At 33.5% G+C, this 21,628-nt stretch overlaps 1 protein-coding gene across 6 annotated transcripts in view; it reads right to left on the reverse strand.

Annotated features, from left to right (window-relative positions):
- The window catches only part of IBTK (inhibitor of Bruton tyrosine kinase), a 91,900-nt gene that overhangs the window by 39,196 nt on the left and 31,076 nt on the right, over window positions 1–21,628 (reverse strand). For 4 of the 6 annotated variants that reach the window (XM_029943637.1, XM_029943639.1, XM_029943635.1 and 1 more), the window contains 9 exons: window positions 20,866–21,043; window positions 17,310–17,487; window positions 15,536–16,135; window positions 14,233–14,319; window positions 13,131–13,213; window positions 13,008–13,045; window positions 12,467–12,563; window positions 4,209–4,310; window positions 1,348–1,465 (listed from right to left, as the gene is read on the reverse strand). In XM_029943637.1, coding sequence (XP_029799497.1) covers window positions 1,348–1,465; window positions 4,209–4,310; window positions 12,467–12,563; window positions 13,008–13,045; window positions 13,131–13,213; window positions 14,233–14,319; window positions 15,536–16,135; window positions 17,310–17,487; window positions 20,866–21,043 — 1,481 coding nt within the window. The remainder of the gene's footprint in view (window positions 1–1,347; window positions 1,466–4,208; window positions 4,311–12,466; window positions 12,564–13,007; window positions 13,046–13,130; window positions 13,214–14,232; window positions 14,320–15,535; window positions 16,136–17,309; window positions 17,488–20,865; window positions 21,044–21,628) is intronic. The other 2 variants (XM_029943636.1, XM_029943638.1) reach the window with 2 other exon arrangements.

Below are 21,628 nucleotides of genomic sequence, written 5' to 3' on the forward strand. Positions count from 1 at the left end.
GCACTGGGTGTTATATGGAAAACAATTTGACAATAAAATATTATGGAAAAAAATAAAATAAATTAATTAAAAAAAAAAGAATCTGTTAATGATTCACCTCTAAAAAACAGAGCACTTTTATTATTATATTAGTTTCTTTAAAGACTATCCTGACCTTTAAAGCTGAGATGTCAAAAACCTATTACCAAGTATAATAAATTATGTAGATGAAGATTTTGAATCTTTGGGGGGAAAAATGCGTTCCTGGGTTTTCTCATCTATAATATGAGGATATTAACAGAATCTACATCATCATAAGGTTTTCATGAAAATCAACTGAGATCTATGTTAACACTTTTAGAATGCTGCCTGGCATGTAGTATTAGTTATTATTATTATAACTAAAGCAAAATACAGAAATAAATGATACTGAAGCTTCAAATGTGCACACTGACATGCAGAACTCTAAAACTTCTATGTTCATCAAAACACTCATTTTATCACCACCAACTTTATAGTAATAAAAATTAGACCTTATACAAAAGAATAAATCTGTATATTTATTTCACCAAATAATTCCACTGCTAAAACAGTTGAAAACATCTCTTGGGATAAAAATTTCCAAGATCCCTCTAATTCTAAAATGTCTATGACTCCTAAATTTTTAGCATTTGTCAAGTTTTTTCCATTCAAGTAAACATCAATAATATGATATACTAGCTTACAAAACAGGATATATAGATGTAGGCAATTATTTTATGTAAAATGGGTCATTTTTCACAGAATCATTTCATTATTCATTGATTTCAAAATAAAGATTTCAATATTCATACCAGCTTGCAACAAACTAAACCAACTAAATTTTTCAGATCTTCTGCTACAGCCTAAGTTTGACTAACGAAGTGATATATAATATTCAAAGAGAAAAATACAAAGAAAAAAGGAAATCAGACAGTAACAAATTTTTCACATGCTTTCATGTGAAGTAATTCTGTACTGCCTTAATTAGTATTACATAGTTTTCAAAAGCCAAGGTAATGATTACATAGTTTCAAATCAGTCTAGACATGTGAAGATATGTATAGATATAAAGAATATACTTGCAATTTTTTCCCCACAAATATCCAACAAGAATGTAAGCTTTCCATTGAGGGCAAGGATTTTATCTATTTTGTTCACTGCTGTAGCTCAGTGGCGGGTGGCATATATCAAGAAAGCACTCAAATATTGACAGAATGACTGAATCCGCTTACATTTTTTCCTACAAAGCTATGATTTATCTCTATTCTTTTAAATTAGTAACATGTCTGCTATTATGTATAAATAATTGCTTCTGCAATAGTCATGTAATGTATGCACCCAACCTACCTTGCTTCAAGTAAAGCGGCCATATTCAGTCCTATAAACTGTAAACAAGACCGTTTCAGTTGTTCAGCATTGTACATTGCTGCAAATTCCAGTACCATAGCAGCATTCTTCAGGGTAACTACAAAGAAAAGATAGTCAAAGTGAGACAAAAACCACGTTACAACAACAGATAATATATACTTATTTTTAAAGTTCTCAGGTTTGAACAAGGAAAACTGAAAGTACTTTCTTGCCAAAATAACTATACTAGGGCAAATGCAGAATGTATTTTCCATCCTAATGTGCCCAAGTATTTTAAATGATTGGTGATGAGGAGAAATAAGCACCAAAAGAAAATAGAGATGATGTGTTATAGTGTCACCTAAAAATTGACAATCTTCTACCTCAGGATTTTAGAATAGTTTTAACTTTCAGATAAACAACTTTTCTTTTCATCTATATAGACAAAATATTTTCTTTTCTTTAAAACTAAAAAGATCTTAAGAGAAATTGGGGGTGCCTGAGTGGTTCAGCTGGTAGAGCCTACAACTCTTGGTCCTGGGGTGGTGAGTTCAAGTCCTATGTTGGGCATAGAGATTACTTAAAATTAAAAAATAAAGTATTTTTAAAAATAAAAAAGAAAAGTCAAGGGTAATGTTAAGGGTAATTAAAAAAAAAAGACTAAGAGAAACTGATGTAATCATTCTATAAAATATATTTCCATTGAGTAATCCATCAGAATTTATGTGGGCGTATTTACATAAACACATACACGCACTATGTATTTGGGAAATAATCATATTTAAATATTCCTACATCATTATTCATGCCAGTACAGAATCTGGTATAGGGTACAAAAGATTCTGGATTTTATTACAATCCTAGTAACTTTATATAGGAAGTGTCCCTCTTTGCTAGAGACTCTCTCAGAATATCCTATCTACCTAGCATATGACTTTGGCTTCCCAAACCCTTCACTCTTTATTTACTGTGAGTCCAAACCAACAGAGGAACAGAACTATTTTCAAAACCTTTTTTTTCTTCCTTGTAACTCTGTCAAAAGGTTTAACTGCAGTCAATAATGGTCTTTGCTTTGCTCCTAACCAAACCTAATATGAATCAAGTCTCCCATTTCACAAAAATAAAAATGAATCATAAGAAAACTTCAGAGTTGTTCAGCTAAGAACAAGGACTACCCAATAATAAGAGAACAAACTTCTCTTGCTAGATTCTAGGAAGATCAAGATACTCATTAATAAGGAAGCTGTGAAGCATGGACTGAAGAAGAATATCCAAGCAATGCCAGGAAAGTCAATTGAACAACTAAAAATATCTCCAATATGTATACCTTTTTAAAAAAATTTTGTTAATGTTTATTTTTGAGAGAGAGACACACACAGAGAATGAGCAGGGGAGGGGCAGAGAGAAAGGGAGACACAACTCAAAGCAGGCTCTGGAGCTGTCAGCACAGCACAGAGCCCGCTGCGGGGCTGGAGCTCACAAACCATGTGATCAGGACCTGGGCCGATGTCAGCCGCTTAACCGACTGAGCCCCCCAGGCGCCCCTGCCACACATATGCTTTATTCTTGTTGTCTGCTGCATCCTTTATTGTAATGTATTTCCATTTTGTAGCTTAAAAGATTAGAGCTATTGGTTGTTTTTAGGTTTTTTTTTTTTTTTGATAACCAAGGAGAAGATTCTCCACAAAGCTCAAGAAAAGTAAGTAAATAAGACATTAGAGCTAAGACAATCAGCAAGTACAAATTAGAAAATTCTGACAGGAAATCCCTTCATACTTCCTAAAGTATGACAATGTGACAATGAAGATGAACAAAGATGAAATTAGAAACTTTTATATCAGGCTAAGAAAACCTAACATTTATCTTGGAGTAAGCAATTAAAAATACCTAAGCAGAGGAAGACACAATTACTTCCAACAGAAAAATTAAAGAGAAGTAGAGAGAAAGAGGACTTAAGAGATTACTGTAACACTACACAGAAGTGATGGATAACAGTTACCTGAACTAGCACAGACACAGAATAAAAAGGTGGGATAAATGTGATTAATAAACATAGTTAAGATGCATCAGTTCTGACAAGTCACAGAAGTTGGATGTAAAGAACAAAACAATATAAAAAAAACTTTGGGTTTCAAAAGTTGAATGTTCAAAAAAGGCAGCCACATAATGAACTGAAATAATGAAATATTTATTAAATGAAATAACAGAGACAGACATAAGAGTTTAAGAGAAAAGAGATATATTTTGATCAAACATATAAATGAGATGATTATATAAAAATTCCAGCAAATAGTAACAGATGGCTAAACACAGGCTTATAGCCAAAGCCAGGACAAGAGTAAAAAATTTCTTTCAGGGGCCCCTGGGTGGCACAGTCTGTTAAGTGTCAGACTTCGGCTCAAGTCATGATCTCACACCTGTGAGCTTGAGTCCCTGCGTCGGGCTCTGTGCTAATGGCTTAAGAGCCTGGAGCTGCTTCAGATTGTCTCCCTCTCTTTCTGTCCCTCCCCCACTCCTGCTCTCTCAAAAATAAACAAACATTAAAATATTTTTTAAAAATTCTTTCAAACTCTCATCTTTGAAATTTCAAAATAAATTTCAGACCATTTTCGTCGTTCAAGGTTTCATGACATTTTGAAAAAAATTACCATGAAGATGTATATATTTTCACATATTAACATGTCTGAAAAAAGGATATGCTTACCATTATATAAAATAGCTTAAATGTTTTAACATTTTTCATAATTCAAAAACATAATTGTGCATTTTACCATATATGGTAAATTAATGGCATCAAAAGTCAATGAATAATCCTGTATCAACCTGAAAACATAGTAATATTCAAATTCAAAAATACTCACGTTTCTCAGTTAATGCAACTTCACAAATTCCTTTCAATCGAGTTATAAGAAGCTGATCAGCCACAACAAGAACACTACAAACAAAATCCACATTTTGAGATTCTAAAAAAGGAAAACAAGCAAAACCATTACTTTGTAAACATTAACCTATGACAAAAGTTCAAGTAATTAAGACACAAAGACAGAATTATAATGACTATTTTCTAGATGTTGCAATAGCAACTATGATAAATAGTAATAATATGAGTTTTCTCTACCTTTTAAGTGGAAAACTGTAAAGAAACATACCAAAACACCCTGGTTCATGCTAAGACCATAAAATGGACAACTTGAATTGATCTTTTTAGTCTAGAAGGCACTTATTCTAAAATCTTGTTAGATAAACATATCTCAATCTAATAAATAGAGGGGAAATTCAAATCTCAGCAACAAAATTATTATGTAGGTATATGTTAAATACATGTAATATATATATGTTAAGAATAAATATGTATACAGAGAGAGAGGGGTGAATAATGCTTTAGATGCTCATATTTGTTTAAAATTAAAAAGCCTAAGGAGCTGGGAGACTCAGTTGGTTAAGAGTCCAACTCCTGATTTCAGCTCAGGTCACAATCTCACAGTTAGTGAGTCTGAGCCCCAAATCGAGTTCTGTGCCGACAGTGCAGAGCCTGCTTGGGATTCTCTCTCTCTCTCTCTCTCTCTCTGACCCTCCCCTGCTTGTGTTTTCTCTCTCTCTCTCAAAATAAATAAACATTCTAAATAAACGAGTGAATGAATGAATGAATGAATGAATGAATAAGCAAACAAGGCAGCCTAAAAATGTATTTTCTTTTTAAATAATAGGAGTTCCTTATTTAAAATAATCTTTCTGGTCCTGCATACTATAATTGCCTTAAGCAATAACCCTGAGCCATTGCCAGAATAACATAAATACAAAACCAAAACAAAACTACAGTCGGAAGAAAAAAAGATTAAGAAGAAAAAATGTAGAAAAACTTTTTAACAAAGGAGGAAGAGATGAAGTCACTATGAATATCAAACTAAGGACTACTTCCAGAACTCCTCTTCTCCACAAAAGCAATGAAGGTACTGTGAAAATTGTCAAGATCAACTTTTTCAAAATTCTAGAAATTAGCCAAACGCTTGCAATAATCTAGGGAGTATTGACTCCAGAAAAATGGCTGAATCTTGATAAGAACAGTGAGTGATGGGGCACTATACTTTTTCTATTTAAATCTTCCTCCACCCTCCTCAATAGTCTTAAAAACCAAAAACCCTGCAATCACAGTGAAAATGAACAACCATAGCCACTGAAGACAACAGAAGAGTTACTAAGCAACATTATTAAAAAGGTGTCATTATTTGACATATCTGGCAAGGCTTATTTTTATTTTGACCTGACTCAAAGCTTTACTGATGTGAACAGCCTCTTCCCGTAGGGTGTTTATTGAAAGCAATCAGTAGCTCTTAACAATGAAGCTGACACAATGATAACAGATGGAGCAAACAAGAAGCAGATAAAAATTTTTTTAATAAAAGCTGGAGAAAGGGATGTTATGATTAGATGTTTGCATCCCTTGAAAATTCACATGTTGAAGCCCTAATTTCCAGTGTGGCTATATTTGGAGATTGGGCCTCTACGGAAGTAATTAAAAATAAATGAAATTATAAAGGGTGGGGCCCTGATCCAATAGAATAAGTGTCCCTTTAAGAAAAGAGATAGCAAAGAGATAACTGTCTCCCTCCCTCTCTACACACACACATACACACACACACACACACACACACGAAAAACCATGTGAAGATATGAGAAGGCATTCATGTATAATAAGCCAAGAAGAAAGTCCTCACCAGAAACCAACCTTCCCAGACTCTATTCTTGGACTTCTAGCCTTCTGAACTATGAAAAAAGGAATTTCTGTTGTTCAAGCCATCAGTCTATCATATTTTGTTATCTGCCCCAACTGACTAATACAAATATCCATAGAGGACTTTGAAAGTTCCAACGTACTGCTGTGAAAATAGGAGTCCACATGCATGCAGATAACTATACACATGCCAAGGAAAAACTTAAGATCGTAAATTATTACTTTTGGCTGAACTTGAGGTTCTGCTTTTCTGTGTTAGCAGAAAATAAGAGCTAAAGCAAGGTCATAAATTGCCTGCCTCAAAAAGGAAGGCATGCCCCAACATACACAAAGAACTCCGTGGCAAAGGCTAGGAATTTATTGGTTTTAGGCATTTAAGGAAAATTCTAACTATTATCTGACCACTAAGCTAATCCAGTAGAAAGTTCAGTAGTCACAAAAGACAAAGAATAGCATTTTACAAAATTAATTAGATCAGAAAAGCCAATAACAAACAGCAAAAACTTGTTAACGAACCCTGGGGAGGGAAGAGAATCTGATTTCAAGATTATCACATTATATTACTTAAAGTGTCCAGTTTTCAGTTCGTGAGTTCAAGTCCCACATTGGACTTGCTGCTGTCATCCAGTCAGTGCAGAGTCCACTTCAGATCTTATGCCCCCCTCTCTGCCCTCCCCCGCATATACTCTCTTAAAACATAAATGGATAAAAATTTTTTAAATGTCCAGTTTTTAATAAAATTATGAAAGATGCAAAAAACATGTTAAGTATAGCCCATCCACAGGAAAACAAAAAAAGCAACTAAGAGAAGCTGTCCCTGAGGAAACCAAGATGCTAAACTATTGTTTAAATCAGCTATTTGAGGGACACCTGAGTGGTTCAGTCAGTTAAGCATCCGGCTTCGGCTCAGGTCATGATCTCAGAGTTTGTGGGTTCAAGCCCCGCATCGGGCTCTGTGCTGACTGCTAGCTCGGAGCCTAGAGCCTGTTTCAGAATCTGTGTCTCCCTCTCTCTCTGATCCTCCCCTGCTCATACTGTCTCTGTCTCTCAAAAAAAAAAAAAAAAATTTAAATCAACTATTTTAAATATGTAAAAAGAACTAAAGGAAATGCCTAAAAAATTAAAAGGAAATATTAGGATAATGTCTCTTGAAATCAATAATATCAAAAAAGAGACACAAATCACATGTCAATTGAAATAACCAATCTGAAGAACAGAAAGAAAAAACAATGAATAGAAATTAATAAAGCATAAGAGACCTATGGGGGCGCTTGGGTGGCTCAGTCAGCTAAGCATCTGACTTCAGTTCAGGTCAGATCATGACCTCATCAATCTTAAGTTCAAGCCCCACATTGGGCTTTTCTGCTATCTGCCGGAGCCCACTTCAGTTCCTGTCTCCCTCTCTCTCTGCCCCTTCCCAACTCATGCTCTCTAACTCAAAAATAAATAAAAACATCAAAATATTTTTTTGGGGAAAAAAAAAAGAGACCTATGAAATACCAGCCAGCATATCAAGATACATATGGGAGTCGCAGGAGAAAAGAAGAAAAGGGCATAAAGAATATTTTCAGAAATAATGGCAGAATGGGGAGAAGTAAAATGTAGAGGTTTTGTATGCAATGGAAGTTGTGATTAGTTTAAAATAGACTGTTTTATGTATACTGTTACATATATGTAAGCCCCATGTAACCACAAAGGAAAAATGTACAGTAGATACACAAAAATGCATACCACTACCAAAACATCATTCAATCACAAAGGAAGATAATAAGACAGAAAAAAGGAAACAAACATTCAGAAAACTGAAAAAATGGCATTATTAAATCCTTACCTATCAATAATTACTTTAAATGTAAATGGATTAAATTCTCTAATCAAAAGGCAAGGTGGCTGAATGGATAAAGACACAAGATTCAACTATATGCTGCCTAGGAGAGACTCACTGTACCTGTAAGAACACACATAGGCTGAAAGTGAAAGGATGGAAAAAAAATATCCTATGCAAATGGTAACAAAAGGAGAGCTGGAGTGGCTATACTTCTATCAGACAAAATAGGCTTCAAGTCAGAAACAGAAGAGACAAAGAGGTCATTATATAATAATAAAGAGATCAATACCTCAACAGGATATAACTGTAAATATACAAAAACAAGCATACAATGAGGCACCTAAATATATAAGATATATAAAATGAAGGCAGAAATAGTCAACAATATGGTAATAAGACTTCAATGTGAATATTCATGTTCAAATATGGATAGATATGGAGACAGAAAATCAACAAAGAAACATCAGACTTGACCGAAACTACAGACCAAATGAAACTAACACATATATATAGATCACTTCACTCACAATAGCAAAATTCATATTCTTCTCAGTGCACATAAACCATTCTTCAGGGCAGATTATTTATTAGGCCACGAAACAAGTCCTAACAATTTAAGAAACTGAAATGATACCAAGTATCTTCTCCAACTACAGTGGTATAAAATTAGAACAGGAAGAAAATAGGGAAATATGTAAAATTGTGGATATTAACATAGTAAGTCAAAGAAGATTTCAAAAAGAAGTAAAAGATATTTTGAGACAAATGAAAATGGAAACATAACATACCAAAACTGATGGGATATAGCAAAGGAAGTTCTAATAACTTCTGATAAATGCCTTAACAAAAAAGAAAGAACTTGAAAGAACCTTAAGGATTTTATACAAGGAAGTAGAAAAAGAAGAAACAAAGCCCAAAGTCAGCAGAAAGAAGAAAAAAAGAAAATGAAGACTGAGCAGAAATAAATGAACTAGAAATTAGAAAAAGAGATAAGTGAAACTAAGAACGTGTTGTTTGAAAAGATAAAATTAACAAACCCGTAAACTAAGAAAAAGATCCTCCAAAATTAAATCATAAATGAAAGAGAAGATATTACAAGTGACATCACAGAAATGCAAGTCACAAGAGATTACTATCAATAATTATAAGCTAACGAATTGGATAACCTTGAAAAAGATGAATTCCTAAAAACATATAATCCACCAAGACTAAATCATGAGGAAACAGAAAATCTTAATAGTCAATAACAGAGTAAGGAGACTGAACCCATAATCAAAAATCTCCCGAAAAAGAAAAGCTCTAGACCAAACAGCTTCATGAGTGAATTCTACCAAACATTTAAAGAAAAACTAACACCAATCTTTCTCAAACTTATCCAAAAAAACTGAAGAAGAGGGAATGCTTTCAAACTTATGAGGCCAGGATTATCCTGATACCCAAAGGAGCTGAGGACACTACAAGAAAAGAAAATCACAGTACGACATACCTGATGAACACAGCTGCAAAAATCCTTAATAAAAAACTAATAAACCAAATTCAATAGCATGTTAAAAAGATCATATACCATGATCACGTGGTATTTATGCCTGGTGAAAGGATGGTTCAATACATGCAAACCAACAAATGTGATACTATCGTAACAATAGGAAGAATAAAAATCATGGGGCAAACTGATTTTGTTAGTTAAGCGTCCAACTCTTGATTTTGGCTCAGGTCAGGATTTCACAATTCCTGAGTTCAAACCCCTCATCAGAGTCTGCATTGTCAATGGGATTCTTCTCTCTCCCTCGCTCTCTGCCTCCCCCCATTGTTCTTGCTTTCTCTCTCCAAATAAATAAGTAAACTTAAAAAAAATAAAAATCATATGATCATTGCAGTACATGCAGTAAGTGCAAAAGACAATTCAACATCCATTCATGAAAAAAAAAATTCTCAACAAATTAGGTAGAGAAGGAATATACCTCAACATAATAGATACCATCTGTTACCAACCCACAGCTAATATACTAAATAGTAAAAATCTGAAAGCTGTTTGTCTAAGATCAGGAACAAGACAAAGATCCCCACTCTTACCACCCCTATTCAACATAGTATTGGAATTCCTAGCAAGAATAATGAAGCAAGAAAATGAAATAAACATCATCCAAATTGAAAAGGAAGAAGTAAAACTGTCTGTGCAGATAACAAGATCTTATATCTGAAGAACCATCAAATATACCATCAAAATCAATTAGAAATAACAAATAGGGTCATTTGGGTGGCTCCCTTGGCTAGGCATTCAACTCAGTTTCAGCTCAGGGCATGATCTCAGTCTGTGAGTACAAAGCCTCACATCAGGCTCTGCACTAACAGTGTGGATGGAGCCTGCTTGGGATTCTCTCCCCACCCCTGACTCTGCACCTCCTGCCTCTGTCAAAATAAATAAACTTAAGAAAAAAGAAGTAATACATAAATTCAGTAAAAATTGCAACATATCCAAAAAAGTAATTAAGAAAATAATCCCTTTCACAATTATATCAAAAAGAATAAAACACTTAGGAATAAATTTAACCAAGGATATAAAAGATCTGTACCTGGGGCACCTGGGTGACTCAACTGTTTAAACATCTGACTCTTAATTTTGGCCAAGGTCATGATCCCACAGTTTGTAAGTTTGAGCCCTGAGTTGGGCTCTGCACTGACAATGGAGAGAGTCTGCTTGGGATTCTCTCTCCATCTCTCTCTGCCCCTCTACCACCTGTGCACATTCTCGTTCTCAAAATAAATAAACTTAAAAAAAGAAAAAAGATCTGTACTCTGAAAACTATAAAACACTGATGAAAGGAACTGAAGATAACAATAAATGGAAAAATATCCCATGTCCAAGGACCTAAATAATTAATACTGTTAAAATGTCCACTCTACCCAAAACAAACTACAGATTCAATAAAATCCTATTAAATATCCAATGGCAATTTGCACAGAAATAGAAAAAGCAATCCTAAAATTGATTGGGAACCACAAAACCCTGAAAAACAGAGTAACCTTGAGAAAGAAGAACAAGGCTGGAGGCATCACACTTCCTAACTTCAAGTTATGTTGCAAAACTACAGTAGTCAAATACCAATGGAACACAATAGAGAGCCCAGAAATAAACTTTCATTTTACAGTGAATTAATCAACAAGGATATCAAGAACACAAAATGGGAAAAGGGTAGTCTTTTCAATAAAGGGTGCTAAGAAAACTGAATAAGAGAATGCAAGAGAACTAAATTGGACCCATACCATATAAAAAAATTAACTGAAATGGATTAAAGATTAAACCTAACACCTGAAACTGTAAAACTCCTAGGAGAAAACAGGGAAAAAGATCCTAGTCTTGGCAGTGATGTTTTGGATATGACATCAAAACCACATGCAACAAAAGCAAAAATAAGCAAGTGAAATTACAAAGCTTCTACAAAGCAATGAGAAACAATCAACAAAATGAAAAGGCAACCTTCAGAATGGGAGAAAATATTTGCAAACCATAACTGATAAAGGATTAATATCTAAAATATATAAGAAACTCTTACAACACAGTAACAAAACAAAACAAAAACTAAGTAACTCAGCTAAAAACAAGAGAGCTAAACAGATATTTCTCAAAAAAAAAAAAAAAGACATACAAATGGCCAACAGGTGCTCAGTGTGAATAATTATCAGAAAAATACAAATAAAAAGTGTAAAGAGTAAGATGTCTCCTTATACATGTTAGAGTGACTATAATCAATAAAACAGAAGACAAGAAGTGCTGGCAAGGATGTAGAGACAAGGGAACACTTGTGTGCACTACTGGTAGGAATGTAAAATGATACAGGCACTATGGAAAACAGTATGCAGGTTCCTCAAAAAATTAAAATATAACTACCATATGATACAGTAATCCCACTTCTGGGTATTTAGCCAAAAAAACTGAATCTTTAGGGTCTGAAGACATTATCCGCACTCCCATGTTCACTGTAGCATAAGTAACAACAGTAAGGATAGAGAAACAGCCTAAACGTTCACTGATGGATGAACTGATGCATTAAAAAAAATTTGGTATATACATACAGTTGAACACAGGAGTCCATCACACCTATGACTAAATACACTTTATAACTGAAACATTGGTATATTGCTTGACAAAATATATAAATGAATCTCTTAATAAATTTTGATCAATTCTTAGTCTCGTTCTTTTACCTCAGATATATTATCTCAAGGGGGAAAACAAGCAAAAAAAACCTTTTATAAAGTATTTGTCAAAACTATATTCCATATCATCAGTTCCACATTTCAATCGGTTAAGGAGTTGGGCATGAAACTCTTCAATCTAATCTCAACCATTATACATAATTCTTATAGAATTCATTTTCATATAGGTAATGAAAATTTTCTTTCTCCACTCCTTTACTATTAGCAATTATCCCTATTGCTTATTCTAAATTAAGCCTCTATTGATGGCTTATTTCAATTAGATCAGAATTCAAGATTCATGCTGATTTTGCCATTATTCAATTATATCTTAAACACTTAAAATGTCCTCTTATTAATACCTCTTATCACTACAGCTTCATCAGTATAGAGGTAGTCCAAAATAACTTTCAGGATGTCAGAATGTATTGGCATTTCCAGAGCTGTACAAGTGGAAGCCTATATAAAATAAAGTAAAATAATTAATTTTAAACTACAAAAAACTGCATTCTGACTGGTACAGAAAATTCTGAACAGAAATCACATCAAATACAAATAATATATATAACATTTATAAAACACAAAGCTTAAATAACATACGTTTAATTTTAAAATGCCTTATAACATGGAGAATCAAGAAAAATTGAAACAAAAACCAAATGCACTGGTATTCCAAATACATGTCCAAATAATAAAGGGGAAATTTTTATTTAAGAAGCCTTTCTGCAACAATTTTATTTCTAAACGTTGCTATTTTCCAGCAGGCTTCAGCATAAGTAAAGTTTAATACAAAAATAAAATTGAGTTAAAATATCAGGTTCCCATTTTAAATTTCTTTAGTATGTAATTTCCCCAAAATATAAAGTGTTATTACCAGCTATGTGTTTTCAACTTAAATCTTACCTCAATCCATGAGCTACTCAGCATACTATGAAAATATTCTGAGAAAAGAAAAAGTACAAGTTATTAGAACAGTAAAACAATACTAAAACCAACAAATCAGAAACTAATAAAAAGTATATTTACCTAGTCTGGCACAAAGAACACACTTATGACAAGGAAATTCCTTTCCATCGACTGATTTCATGGTCACATCACATAGAAATGAACTGGAAAAAAAATTTTTTTAATTGGAGCAAGAACGATTTCTTTACATATTTAATAAATTAACCATTTGGTTTAACTTGATTTTCTCTTAGTTAAAGATGGCAGACAACAAACAACTTGAGGGTTGTATACAAATAAAGTATTTCATCTCTTTCCACTGGAGAAAAGATAATAAGGGTAAATAAAGATAATATTTAAAGGGAACTGAATACAGATAAATATCCAAAACCACTCTTCTAATTTTCCTTTCTCGTTACAGGCCAGGCCAAGTTTTAATAATATAATAGAAGTGACATCATAATCAAAGGATTTTAAGTCACTTCTTTTTACAACCTATTCTTTGCTAAGCACAATCCAGATATCTTCATAGTTTCTCTATCTCCAGAACTTCTCACCTACAAAGTACAAATATCTAACAACAAACACTTTTTAAAAATATGTATGTATTTTTGGGATAGCGTGGGTGGGGGAGGGGCAGAGACAGGGGACAGAAGATCCAAAACTATCTGACAGACTGACAGCAGCAAGCCCAATGTCAGGCTCAAACTCAGGAACTGCAAGATCATGACCTGAGCGGAAGTCAGACACTCCACTAAGTCACCCAGGTGCCTCACAAAAACTTTTTAATACATTATATTCTAAATATTTTTCTATTATTAAAAAAACTTATACTAAAGGAAATAATCATCATAATGATGAAGAGGCGTAATTAGTTTGGTTTTAGGGTAACACTATTTCCTACATATTGAAAAATATAAAACTTGGACAAGAAAAATAAAAATTGAACATTTTTTTCATTAGAAAATTAAAGAAAAAAAACTGTTTCAATATCTTACTGAGAAGTTAATATTTTATCCAATTACCTTAACAGCTCTCCAGTATTTCTAGAAATTAAGACTAGTTAAGGTAAAAGGGTATCTATTCATATATTTTGCTGCATATGTCAATAAGAAGAGCTCTGTTTTCATATTTATGTCTCAAAATCTAGAGATGAAAAGTTTATCTTCATTTCCTAACTTACCATTTTTTCTGATTTAGCTTTGATTTGTTACTAGTTTTCTTCTCAATAACATTAATTTTTCCATTTTCAAATCTGACTCCATCTAACCTATCAAAGAATAGATAAAAATTAACAGTTGATGGACCAAAACAAACAAAAATCCAACAAATTAAAGTACCTTACCTCTGAACCTAATTATATAATTTGTATCACCTAGAAAAGTTTCTCTACAAATCCCACTTGTGATTTAAAAAAAAAAAAAGTACCTTAAGTACCATATATTCTCCTTTAATTTTACTTAAATTCAAAGTACAGTTGACTCATGAACAATGCAGGGGTTAGAGTCCCCACTACCACCCACTCCATGGAGTTGAAATCTGCATATGATTCTGACTCCCAAAAAAACTGAACTACTAATAGCCTACTGCTGACTGGAACCATTCCTGATAACAAATAGAAGATTGTTTGTATGTCTGTGGTTTGTCTGTTATACGCATTACATATTGTATTCTTGCAGTAAAGTAATCTGGAGAAAAAAGTTAAGAAAAACATAAAGAAGAAAAAATACATTTATAGTACTGTACTGCATTTACCATAAAAATCTGAATACAAGTGGATCTGCAGAGTTCAATCTCATATTTCTCAAGGGTCAACTGTATATTAAATATCATTACTGATAAAAAAAAACATATCAAATCCATGCCACAAAGCCCTTTAGTGTCTTCAAATAGGAAACAAGATATACACTCTTCCTCTGCTCCTAACTCCACATATAAGGTTATATCTTCACAAGCATTGCACATACTTTTAAAAAAAGAGAATTCCAAAGAATCTGGCTTAGATGACATATACTGTCTTAGGGATCTTACACATGCTGTATGACAAAACTACATGAGATCACAATATGAGATCACAATTATGCCCCCCGTTTTACATACTGAGAAACTGAAGTTCAAAGAAACTAAGAAATCTGCCCTAGGTAGTCAGAGTAGAGCTCAGAGGCACACACAGGTACTTCTAACTCAAAGGCCAACACCCGCTCCAGCTGCCTTACCACACTGCCTGCCCTTCCAGACCCCTGTTACGCAAACACCAGAAAGAGTGCAAACCCACTAACAGCCTCTTCATCCTTAATGTTTTAATCCGGTGAGTTCGACAGAGATAGCTTTAAAACAAAACGGAGAAAGATCACATCCATGTACCTCGATCCAAAAAGAAGGGTGGGGAGATATTTGGGGAAAGGGAGGAGTAGAAAAGAAAAAGAAGAATTTCTAAAAGAAGGATAAAATGAGGTTCAAGAGTAGATATTAAAAAGGAGCCATACCTACTACTCAAATTACTGAAACCAAATTTCCTTGCAACATTTTGCAACATTCTTACAGGATCATCTTCCCCAATACTCTTCCCTTTATTGGAAGATTTAGGTTTGCTTTTTTGCTTTTCATTAACTGTATGAGCTTGATTACTTCTGTAAACTTCAAATGCTGACTTCTGATTATCGTCAAGGCAATTCATTTTATGTGAATGAGAATTCAGAGGGCCCTGATGTCCTTCTGGTTTTTTGTTTAAATTTATTCTTGGTGTGAAGCCATGAATTAATAAGTCACAAGTATCTGTGTATATATATTGTAAAAGGTACTCAAACAAGTCAGGATGAACCTTCTCTACCACAAAGAGATGGCATCCTGCAGAATCTTCATCTTTCCGATAAACATCTGCAAAGTCCAAAGTAGTCCCATCTGAAAGAAACAATTTCTGAAAAAAGTCAGAATGCACTGCCAAAATATATTTATGTGCAGGGAAGATTCTATTGCCAACTTGAAATGTCACATCATGTATGTTGTCTGTTTCATCCGTTTCCCTTAACAGTTTGCCAAACTCTTCAAAAAAGGATGATGAGGATACAGCTGGAATTTCATAAAGGCTAGAAATGAACAAAAAATCATTTTTACTTTCAGGAAAATGAAAAAAAGAAACAGCATCCCTAGCCTTTTCTCCTTCTGAAGTACAATTTTCTTTTAGCTATAAACTTCAAAGACTTTACATCTGGCATTTCCTAAAATATAAGAATATGCACAGTCTTAGATACTATATTACCCTTTAACATGTTTCTATTCCTTTTTATATTTTTCTCCTAAACTAAAACGAAAAGATTTAAGTTTTCCTTTAAAAGCAGTGTTTTCTATTTCTATAAGAAAACACTAGAATATAAATCCAAATGACTATAACTAAACACAAAGGACTATAGAAAACTAAAAACATCCATAAAGAGAGTACAGTTCTCAACCTTTTCTTTTGTATCCTTTTATTCTTTATCCTTTTAGGTGAAAAAATTAAAATATACAAAGAAATGAGCAAATACTTCAGGTCTGATCCCAGAAGAGGTCAGAAACTCAGGAAGTAAAGATAAACACACACACAGACATATAATCGGTCCACAACACTGTTTCAATACTGTAAGAATGTTACCACACCTTCCCAATCCTCCACCCTTCTAGGAAGGGGGACCAATCCTCCTGGTTTGCCCTGGATTGAGGGGTTTTCCAGGAGATGAGACTTTTGGTGTTTTATATGGGACAGACCTGGGCAAACCAGGATGGATGGTCACCCTACTTCCAGACTTCTTCCCAAACAGTACCCTTGATATTTATCTTAACCTGTCATCTCTCTACTAATGTGACTTAGAGAGGATTTGTACTGAGAGTCACACTACCCCAACAAATGACTATATACTACCTCTTATTAATTATCATATTTAAGGGTTAGAAATTTTTGCAAACTACATAACAAATATTTGTATTTCTCAGAATTTGAGAACCTAGGGTACATCATAAAGTACTAAGACATAAATATTGTGCACGTATATATGTATCTTCAATATTTTCAATAAATATCAGTTTACAAATGAAAAGAAACACTCATCATTTCCACTACAACAAATTCCACCTTTGAGTTATCCAGGTAATATGATTAAATTTCTAAAGTCTCTAAGTCTTGGCAAAAGCAGTTCAATTAAATTTGCTCCAGGAGCTACTGAAAACAAAAGAAAACCTACTGATTACTCTTCTAAAAGTGAAATTTAATATATATAAGTGTACCTTGTTTTAGGATCTGACTGCAGGATTGCAAAGTTGCATCCACTTGGATCTGTGCTGACACTAACAGCTCTATGGGCAAAAGTAAGTTTCTCAAGTCGAATTCTTTCATATACACTATTCATATCAGAGACACAAGACACATCTGATGAGGAATTATGAAGATTTGATAAAATCTCTGCTAAAAAGAAAAATAAACTTCATTAATGGAGGCTTTATTGAAGCTATTAAAATGGTTTAAAGAAAATAGAAACAATTAGAATATAAAAATATCTTTCATATATAATAAGTCCTCTTGAAGGATTATATCCTCTCTTCAACACAATTTGTACCCTATATGCAGAAAATTCCAGTGAGTCCATTCTCAATTATCCATGACTTCATCCCTTTCAGCAAAAACATCCTCCATACTGCAACCAAAGTTATTTCTCTAAAAAGAAAATCCAGTGTTATACTGGCTTCTAAAATTCCTCAGCTTACATTAAAAATATGTAAAGAGGCTAAACGTCCATCAACTGACGAATGGATCAAGAAGATGTGGTTTATATATACAATGGAGTACTACATGACAATGAGAAAGAATAAAATTTGGCCATTCGTGGCAACATGGATGGACCTCGAGGGTATCATGCTGAGTGAAATAACTCAGGCAGAGAAGGACAGATACCGTATGTTTTCACTCATAAGTCTAACAGGAGAAACTTAACAAAGGACCATGGGGAGGGGAAGGGGGGAAAAAAGAGTTAGGGAGAGGGAGGGAGGCAAATCATGAGAGACTCTTGAATATTGAAAACGAACTGAGGGTTGAAGGAAGAGGGGGAACGGGGAAGGGGATGATGGACATGGAGGAGGGCACTTGTGGGGAAAAGCACTGGGTGTTATATGGATATGGAAACCAACTTGACAATAAACTATAAAAAAAAAAAGAGAGTGAGTAAGGGCTATGCAATAATAAAAAAAAAGTAAATTTAGCATCCTCATAAGTTGTATGTGTGTTTGCTCCCCTACTTCCTTCTCCCCCTTTCTTCCATTTATTCAGCAATATCTGAATGACTACACTGTGTTACTGTGATCATCAGTCTATCCCTTGTGATACAGTAGTGATGTTAGGCATGTTCCTACCATCTTGGAGTACACAATGTAGCAAAGACAGATGTTAAATAAATGATTGTATCATTACAAGTCAGATCAAGACTATGAAAGAAAAATATGAAATCTCATGCAAAGAAATGATTCCAGTTCTAATATGAAGAATGTTGAAAGTAATTAAAAATAAAAACAAAGAGATCGTTTAGGAAATGACTTAATAAGAGTCCAGAAAAAGAATAAATGATATACACTAAAGTTACTGCAGCAATAAAACTCGAGACAAGTGGAAAGTTTTCAGAAATACTTGAGACAGAAGTGACAAAACTTGGGGACTGACTGGATACAGGGATAGGGGAGACGTGAGGTATCAAAGATAACCATTTAATTAGAAAGAAAACATTACAAAGCAGATGTGGGAGCAGGAGATCATGAATTCAGTTAAGACCACTAAATATGGCTAAGATACTATTCCAAAGACTTCTGACATTTACAAGTCAAACCTGCATTTTGGTTACTCTCTCAAATTCACTCTATTTCAATCTTAGAGGACTTTCCTCATCTTACTCTGACACTCAAGTTATTGTAGTTTCTGTGCTCACAAAAAATATAACATAAATGTTAGTATTTGTAAACTGTAAATATTTATGTACATATCTACTATCCCTACAAACTTATGAGTGTCTGAGAACAGGGGCCCATCTTATATATATTTTGTACCATTAAAGCATAGCCTTTATCTGGCATACAGTAAATATACTTCAAATGTTTACAGACTTCCATAATCTATAAAGAAATAAATACAACAAACAATCACTCCACTGTGACATTATCATTTTGAAGAATGTTTATAACTGAGTAATTATAAATGTGCTTTATATATGATTTAGCATACAATAACTCATTTATTCTTTTAATCGATAGCTTAATAAGGGATTACTATCTGTCAGAAAATATGCTGAATGCTAAGGATACAGAGAAGCAGTCAAGATCCTTGCCATCTTAACAATCTGATAGGAGACAAGCATTAAAAAGATTAATCACAAAGATAAATACATAAAGACAAGTAAAAATGAGTTGAATCATGAAAATACAGAGGGGATATGAGAAGCGAAATAGGGTACCCTCAATTTAGATTAAGTGATCTGTGAAAAACATTTCTCACATATAAATTAAGATGAGATGTGAAAAATTAGAAAAAGCCCTGGGACTACTGAACAAAATTGAAAATCTGAAGGTCAACATGACTAGAGAGTGGAAAATAAAAGGGAGAGAAATCAAGATGACTTCAGAGAAGGGGCTATAGGGGTCATGTTTAGGAAGTGAGGAATCCATTAAAGAATTCTTAAACATGGGAATTTTAGAATCAGATCTTAAAAGATCACTCTGATAATCAATTAAGAACAGATAAAAAAAGAAACAGGAGTACAAATAAAGCAACATAATTTTTGCAGTTGTCCATGTGACTTGGGCTATGGTGTAGCCAATGAACTATGAAGAACTAAATGTATTCTAGTTTTTCCAGAAAAAAATCAACAAAGAATAATTATGAAAGAAAAAGTTGCTAACCCAAGTTAAAAAACAATTTTTAATCAGATAAAATTAAGAATGAACTATATAATGGAAAGCTTCCATTTTCAATAGTGGCATCTTAAAACTATCCTTTATATTCATCAAGAGATGAAATAAAACTTCTCTCTATTTAGCAACTGTTTAATACAACTACTTTTACTTTTTAAAATTCTCAATAAATATAAACTTTATTCTTCCCATAATTTTTCTTTAATTCATGAAATGTACCTATTAAAAACTTTAATTGTATATATACAAGTAAGTAAAAACAAACAAACACTACAAGCCACTCAATTCTCAATTTAGGGAGGAACAGTAAAAATGGAGCTTGGAAAACGGTTCAAAAGCATCTGAGTGCCTGGGTGGTTCAGTTGGTTAAACATCCAGCTTCAGCTCAGGTCATGATCTTGCGGTTCATGGGTTCAAGCCCTGCATCAGGCACTGTGCTGACCACTCTGAGCTTGGAACCTTCTTCGGATTCTGCGTCTCTCTCTCTGCCCCTCCCCAACTTATGCTCTTTCTTTTGCTCTCTCTCAAAAATAAACATTAAAAAATGTAAAAGAAAAAAAAAACGCATCTGGGAAGTTTTGGGTTTTTTTTTTAACTTTATACTTCTTCACCCCGTGAGCCAAGGCTAGCAACAGTGTGCTCTTCTACTAACAGTAGAGATCTTCTATTAGTGATAGGAATGAACCATGACCTCAAGATATACTGAGACAGATAAAAGGTCTCAAAACTCCAGATTTAAGTGAACTGAATTCACTCTGCTTATCTGCACACACACAAAAATCGAAAGAGGAGACCTAAGGGTAAAATTTAATACCTGTCAAACCTAATGATAAATACTTGCAAAATTAAAACCGAAAGGTACGTTATGTGCTACTCACATATATGAACTGACCTTTCTTTTCAGAATTCTTTTTTTTTTCTTCAAACCACTTCCCTTTAAATCCTTCTCCATCCTGTGTAACAAATAAAATGTCTTTTCTATTTAAAGCAATATCAGATATGAACACCTGGCGTGGATAGGCCCATCGACACTGCTTCAGGGAACTGCTGACTGATCTCCAACAAAATACCTAAAACCAAATTACATTGGAATATTAAAATATTCCTATAGCATTTGAACCAAAAGATTAAATCAAGAAAGAGTATCTCTAAAATACAAGTTCTGATTAATATGTTTCAATGTTCATTCTTCTACAAAAAAAGATACTATAAAAATCTGTTTATTTTTAAAGAACTATGTCTTCCCAAAAAAGTACATCAAGCAAATATGAAGTTCTAAAAATATTTCGAAGACACTCTTCTTAAGAAGTAATTTTCAGTATTACTTCTTTTTGGCAAATAGATTTGCTACAATACTAAAGAAAAAAAAAAGCTAAATCTTAGATATCAGACTTGTGTAGTACCACCTATTTGCAAGAAGAATGAAAATCACCCTATGAAAATCCAAATTTTAACTCTCAAGAAAAAAAGATGTATGAGTAACCCAATTATATAACTAAAACAAAATCTTAGAGATAGAAAACTCATAATAGAGTTCAACGACTTCCAAGTGGTTCCGCAAATAGTGTTTCTGAGAAATGGCTTAGAAGCCACGCTCAGGGATGGAGGAAATAATGAGAGATGGGGTGCTGAGTTTCCCAGTCCAGCTTTATCCA

Source organism: Suricata suricatta, chromosome 7 (genome assembly GCF_006229205.1).
Source record: "Suricata suricatta isolate VVHF042 chromosome 7, meerkat_22Aug2017_6uvM2_HiC, whole genome shotgun sequence".
NCBI lineage: Eukaryota > Metazoa > Chordata > Mammalia > Carnivora > Herpestidae > Suricata > Suricata suricatta.